The following is a 7,299-nucleotide window of genomic DNA, read 5'->3' on the forward strand; positions in this document are numbered from 1 at the left end:
AACCTGTGAGTTTCAGTTAAGGTTCTGTTCCCTCTTCTCACTGTCGTCAGTGTATCATGCTGACATGGGCTTGTGTACAGATGCCTACATTGTGCCCAGACAGGGGGGAGAGAAAGAGGCAGACAGAGAGGATGGATGACATGACAGAAGCCTGCCAGGCGAAGGCTGTGGTGGTGTCTCTTCTGGAGACAAAGCTTTGAGTAAGTGGAGAATGGGCACATCTCACTCACTCAAGGGGGGGGGGGGTTTCCTGCCGAGAAAAACATACGGTTCTCAAAGAATCAGAGTAAAGACGAACGGGGGGCTGAGTAAAGATGAACAATCAATAGAACCCATGAATAGAATTTACCAATGAGAATTGACCAGGGGAAGAGCCGTAGATAGAGAAGAGTTGACGCCGTCTTTGATCTTTGGTCACGTGGTTTTACCTGGGTTTACTTTACGCTAGCCTCGTTGGTTCCAGCTAAAACCATTCTACAATTCTAACCATTCTAATTCTACAAATTTGGCCGTGCTGCTTTTGTTCTGGCATATGTTACCATTTTAGGTCAAGTAATTACACAGTCTGTTGAAATTGTGTGGTTTAAAATGCGCAAAAACAGTTGTTCTATCAATTCTTCTCAGAGTCCCCAATGATAATCTATGGAAACAAATGCTACATATGGAACACTGTGAAGGCTGTGCCAAACTGAATGGGACTGCGAGGTCGGCCGTATTTGACCATATATGGTCAGTTTCGCTGCCAGTGTTGTCGGCGGAGGTTCCCGCGGGATCCAATGGCAACTCTCAAACTCTTTTTATCTACCACTCTGACCAGGGGTGTATAGAGTTAACCACTACTGGACTGGGAGAGCGAACTAAAGGTGAACAATTGATACAATCGAATGAAGAACAGCTTCTTCCCCAAAGCTGTTACAACAATGAACACACACTTACTGGACAATGTTCATCTATAAAGGACTGTGCACTTCGTAGGGAAGCTAAAATCTCGGTATACTTTGTATACTGACAATAAAGGCTTTCTATTTCTATTTCTATTTCTATTCTATGTACAAGCATAAGAACAGAGCAGGGGTATAGCAAAAAATCATAAAGTGGGTGGGCCCCGCAGGGCTGTCGCACAGGGGGGTAGAGCGTGACTGAGTTACCAGGGCCCCATGTATACAGGGGGCCCACACACTGTCTGATTTATGTACTGTTGTTATGTGGATGGGGGAGGGGGGTCCATTGGAGCTTGTTGTAGGCCTACATATAGGGCCCACAATTTGCTGCTATGCCCCTGGGGCCAAGAATAAAAAGCTGGTGGTTCACAAGGTTGCTTTTTGTCATTAAAACAGTCAATCAACCTCCAGGATCTCCTTGACTACGTGGGCCTGATGGACAAGTGCATGTTCACAGCACCCCTTCTGGTTGAAGGTTGCACTTGAAGAAAGACTGTTGTCTGAAAAGTCTAACAACTGGGAGCATTAACAGTGTTGCGGTCATTTACCAGAGCACCCCTTCTCCCAGACTCCCTGTGGCTAGGCCAGTGTAATTGACATTATGAGTCATTAGTCATCAATGTTACCGTATGTAATAGGTATTGCATTCTCAGTTCAGAGTTGGGGTCTCCAAGCGACGATATTGTTGCACTCAAGATGTTTGACCCAAAAAGAACAGATATAGGGTGAGAGCAGGTTTGCACACTGTATAAGAGCTTCTTATTCAGTGTGCGAACCCGCTCAAACCCCCTATAGTTGCTGGGGTCTCGAAATGAATGGGCATGCTGAGATCCTGCTGAAACGAGACAGCGGAGGAGGAGCCAAACCCCCCTGAGAAACACTGAAAAAGGACCAAACTGAAGTTGATATAAATGGCAACATCAAACATCAAAACCAGGAAGCCACCAATAACGTAAGGGGGGATTGGTGGTTATGGAAACAGACCTTTGGCGTGTGCGTGTACGGCTTGGCATTTCATAGTGTCAAAATGGGACTTCACTTTCCGGTTGACTCATGAGTGAGCTGACGCATAATGCAAAAAGGCACAGAGACTGGTGAGTAGAAATGAAAAAAAAAAACCGTCAGGTTGTTGGTAGTTTTCTGTCTTTGAAAACTTAGCCTGCCACTTCAAGAGAGTACAGCTCTATTTATTGTATACTGTATGTCCAGTGTGACTTTCTGTGTGAAAAGTCATTCACTAGTTCACTATCTGTAATCTGGATTTAGCATGCATGCATACATTTTCGTTCTCGCTGGAGAACGGACCTCTCGTGATTGTGCCGCTCTTACAGGGTGCACACAGACAATTGCACTTGAGAAGCTTAGATAGATTATGCGGCATATTGGTCAAGATCGCTAGCCGTGGTGCTGAAGTACTGCCATGGCCAAGAAATGTCTATGCAGTAAACATTCTCGAGCTCGGAAGTATGGGGCCCCACTGAGATGTGCGAACTCTGAGCGGACACCCCCCGGCGGATGATGGTCGGAGACCAATGGACCCAGGTGAACTGGGAGGAAGCTAGGGCAAAACGACTGATGAATTGATCGAACAGCGGTGGAAGGGAGGCAAACGGGGAGGTGGTGGGTGCGAGTGAGAAAGAAAATTCCGGAGACCGGTGAGCAGAGAATGCTGTACAGTTGATTTAGGGGAATTTGAAATTTCAGTGCGCTGAAATGAGATGTGATGCAGCTGGTTAAATAGGCGTGCCTATCTTTTCACGTTGAATTCAGACGAATGACAGCTGAGCAGAGAATAGAATGCAAGTGGTAAACTAGGCATGGCAAATTTCATTACGCATCTCCCAAACTTTTGTTTTCAACAAAACGTGCATAAAAAGTAAAGTCTGTAAAGTTTCTTGCAATACTCTGTGTGGAGAGATGAATTCCACTGAAAGAGAAAAGAGAACACCATAATGTGAATGTTATAGAATGCCTTTTATTGGCGTCATAAACCTGCAGAATACTGTATAATTAAAGCAGCCAGCAGGGTAATGTATGGAGATCATTTGCACCATCTAATATACCTCCTGCAGGGCACATGCAACAACCTCTCTCTCAGACCCCCCCGGAAAAAAAAATCCCACTCCTGTACCATCACCCCCACCTTACCATGACTATGACCTAATGTATGTCTCAGTCAGTAGGCAGTGACTCACCACTGTGTGTGTGTGAGTGTGCATCAGTGCGGTGCAGTGAGATCATGGCCGTATGACACAGTGATGACATGGTGTCTTGCTCAGATGCTGTCAGGTGGTGATCCATGTGGCTGGATCAGTCGCTCAGGCTGCCCTGCCCTCCTTGTTGTCCTCACCTCATGTCAACAAAACCTTCCGCAAAGCTCTCCATAAACCCTATGTCAATAGCCCTGTGTGCAGTGCACGCGTCGCGTGTGCCTCGCAAAGTGCCTTGGCTATACACACGTCGCGGTGCGGTGCTGCGCGGCACTCCAAGGGGTCAAGTTTTTTTTCTCTCTCTTTTCTTCCCGTCATCCCTTGTTCATTCATTCAGAGATGTGTTTGTAGAGAGAGCATTTACTTTTTGGGGGTCTCTGTTTAACGCTCGGCAAGGTTAAATAGCTGCCGGCAAGGTTGAGGTACTCAGAGGCTCATGGGAGATCTCTGACGGAGAGGAGTAGGGATGACATTCGTTGTAAAGATGGAGGCACAGCCAGGAGGTCATGCATTTATGTAGATTACAGGGGGAAAATAAACGCATTAACAGATGTTAAGTGGAGAGGCATTTGTGTGTTCACAATGCAATACAGAGCATGAAAACAGTTATTCTGTTTATGCATAATAGCAAGGTATTCATAGTACATCAAATTGGCGTTGTTCGAAAGAGGATGGTGATTCAGAGTTGACTTGGGGACATGTTTTGAAGGAAAATTGTGTATTTTAAGTGAGACAGTAAGATACGCTGCCATTATGTTGACAGATAAGCTGAGCAGCAAAACAATGCATAAGCACAACATTTGGATGTCCATAATGGTTTTGTTATATACTAATTAACCTATGCCATACTGTCCATGACTTTTAATGTGCAAATAAAAACATCTTTATATAAAAAAATGAGGGATTGTCCAGCATGTACCTTTTAGATAGATTTTTTAATGCAACATTTTCATATGCCTGAGTCATTGTTCCAAGATCTGCATGGTACATTGTCTTGAATTTTTAGGGGTACTCTGGTGCACATTTTACAGAATGCTTATCACCGTAAATCAGCTTGCTAGTACCAGGACCTTATGGATGAAATAAAACCATTTCTTTCTACTTTCAAGACCCTGATTTTACTCACAACGCACACACACACACACACACACACACACACACACACACACACACACACACACACACACACACACACACACACACACACACACACACACACACACACACACACACACACACACACACACAGTCTCTCTCTCTCTCTCTCTCTCTCTCTCTCTCTCTCTCTCTCTCTCTCTCTCTCTCTCTCTCTCTCTCTCTGTCTCTCTCTCTGTCACACACACACACACACACACACACACACACACACACACACACACACACACACACACACACACACACACACACACACACACACACACACAGTCTCTCTCTCTCTCTCTCTCTGTCACACACACACACCACACACACACACACACACACACACACACACACACACACACACACACACACACACACACACACACACACACACACACACACACACACACACACACACACACACACACACACACACACACACACACACACTTTTTTCAGCCTGGGGTGTTTTTTCCCTCCTCCTTCAGCAGGCTGCAGTTCAGTTCATGCAACATCTGTTTTCATTTGTACTGCACAGGCTCGACATACGACTTGATGGCCCAGTAAGCTGCCGAGTGTTTCAAGTTCACCTGTCCTCCCTGGTATGCAGGCAGTGGCTTTCGGAGAGAGCCCCAAATGAAATGTACTGTTCTGTACTCATGTGCTCAGTCTGTTTATGGTTATGAGATGCAAACACGCAATGCTGAATAACTTTAAAAAAAGCGCTGTAATTTGGAACAGCTTGAAAAGCACTTGGCTGCCCAAGGTTTTTTGCACTTAAATGTCACTCACACAAATGCAATAAGAGAGGTTTGATTCATGGGTGGAATTGTGGTAAACACTTCATCTTTGTGATTGTGGTTTCAGTGAACAAAAAAAGCCTTTTTGAGGGGTAAGGCAATCAGAGTGTGGGGCAGTGGGTATATGGAGTGCATATGTTTGTGTGTAGGTGCGCGCACAGATATTTGCCAGAGCATTCGAGAACTCCTGACGCTGAGGGGCTTCTGCCTTGTGCGTATATTGCGAGGACTTGTTTCTGAGCGGCAGGGAGCAAAAATCCAGCAGAAACCTATCTCCCAGCAAGTGCACTCACAACTTCGGATTTACACTTAAAGCCGAGAGCTTTCTGTTCATAACGGGCTTGTTGCTGAGTCCGGAGAGCTGTCTGGCTCAGCGCATTTGGGGAGACCGCTGCTGCATTGAGAGAGCTGAACGCGCTCCTTTCCTTGCCACATTTCGTCCGTAGTGGACAGTGAGCGAGTGAGCTGTGAACGTGCGGGGTGCGCGCCATAAACGGACACGAAAAGCGAGCGAAACAGAAAAAAGCGAGCGAGAGGGAGCGAGAGAAGGAGAGGGGAACGACCTCTGCTGCTGCCTTTTCCGTTCATTCACCGTGAATTTCAACTTGTCCTCAACATTGTGAGCTGTCCAGTTCAACCTGCTGCAAAATGATCGGGAAACTCGTCATCCTCGTCGGATTCCTTATCTGCAGCACAGAAGGTAGGATGGAAAGATAACGGTCTGGTAGTGTGGGGGAAACTTGCATGAGGGCATCCTAGTACTTGTTCGCGTTGCCAACCCCTGCTCAGAGTGCAGGTTGTTTGGAGAATCTTTGGATACAAGACGTGGGAGTAGAGGGCGGATTTGTTTTACTGTGTTTTGTAGTTTGGGCACGTTCTTTTGAGGGGTTGAACACTTGTTTTTAAAAGATGGTTCTTGATCAGCACTAATCACGTTTGGTATCTATCCAATTTTGGTGAGCAAGTTTTTGGAAAAAAACCCTAAACGTTTCATTTTGGTGGAGTCATTTTGTGAAACCATTTTCTCCTGCATATAACAAAACTGGCAGTTTGAACAGCACCGGACCCCATTCTGTGTATTCTGGTAGGGAAAAACGAAGCAAACAAACGGACTTGGCATCTGATGTGTTGTGCCCTAAAATGGGTGTTTGGAATTTTAAGTTAACCGTTTGACTATATGGAGATAACAAACAACTCCACTCCAACGACGAGATTAAAAGACAAGTTTGAGTTTGCACCTGCATATCGATACGAAAAATACAGCGGAATTTTAAGGCGAATAAGTTAATATCCTATTATGCAAGGATTTTGACAAGGTTTTGGGATGCTATTGCGTGGCTCCTATTGCCAACTCAGTAAATCAACTATCCACACCATCTATTGCCGTGCAGTCTGTGGTCCACACAGCTGGTAGTGATTAATTTTGCCTTTTGAGACGTTAAGTGCTATATGGGAAGCAGAGGCAAGCCGGGCGAGTGTAAAGTTGGTTACTACTGTACAGGCTCGCCTTCCGAAAGAGTCTGCTTCCGAGCGGACGGCGGTGATCAATATTGGATGCTCGGACAGAGCAGGTTCCATGGGCGGAACGGCAGGTGGGGGTAGAGGGCCGCGCACTGACCCGCCCGTGTGTGTGTGTGTGTGTGTGTGTGTGTGTGTGTGTGTGTGTGTGTGTGTGTGTGTGTGTGTGTGTGTGTGTGTGTGTGTGTGTGTGTGTGCGTGTGCGTTTGCGTGCGTGCGTGCGCGCGCGTGCGCGCGTCTCTCAGAGCAGCAATGTGCTAAAAGTGATTCGAATGTGCTGTATTTTGAGTTATTTGTGATTTAGCCTTGTTTTTGTCTTGATGCCACTGTAATTACAATACCATGACTACGCGCGCCTTTTCTCACCGTTTTACATTGACAGGTGCGTGATTGACTACAGGTTCATCTGGAATCAGCGATCCACGAGACGTCTGAAATTGGCAGTAGCCTATTATTTTGCTCACACTAGGCTCACACTTTTGACATTTTTCTCAGTAGGGTGGTTCAACACAGAGTGAATATAAATCCAATACTGTTGTGTAGTGTACCCACATCTCATCAGTGATTTGGCCAAGTGCCCTTTTGTGCAGTGGCCGACTCAAGGGGTCAGTCCAATTGTTTGGTGGTAATGATGCTGGCTTCACAACATTGCTCTGCAGGCAGAATACCCATTTAGGATAACCATCCAGT

The 7,299-nt window shown here is 46.0% G+C and overlaps 1 protein-coding gene across 3 annotated transcripts in view; it reads left to right on the top strand.

The window, feature by feature from the left end:
* The first annotated feature begins 5,342 nt into the window (after positions 1–5,342).
* Positions 5,343–7,299, top strand: part of ncam2 (neural cell adhesion molecule 2) — a 353,287-nt gene continuing 351,330 nt past the window's right edge. For all 3 annotated transcript variants that reach the window (XM_063213815.1, XM_063213816.1, XM_063213817.1), the window contains exon 1: positions 5,343–5,791. In XM_063213815.1, the coding sequence (XP_063069885.1) occupies positions 5,740–5,791 (52 nt within the window). In that variant the 5' untranslated portion in view covers positions 5,343–5,739. The remainder of the gene's footprint in view (positions 5,792–7,299) is intronic.

Source organism: Engraulis encrasicolus, chromosome 13, assembly GCF_034702125.1.
Source record: "Engraulis encrasicolus isolate BLACKSEA-1 chromosome 13, IST_EnEncr_1.0, whole genome shotgun sequence".
NCBI lineage: Eukaryota > Metazoa > Chordata > Actinopteri > Clupeiformes > Engraulidae > Engraulis > Engraulis encrasicolus.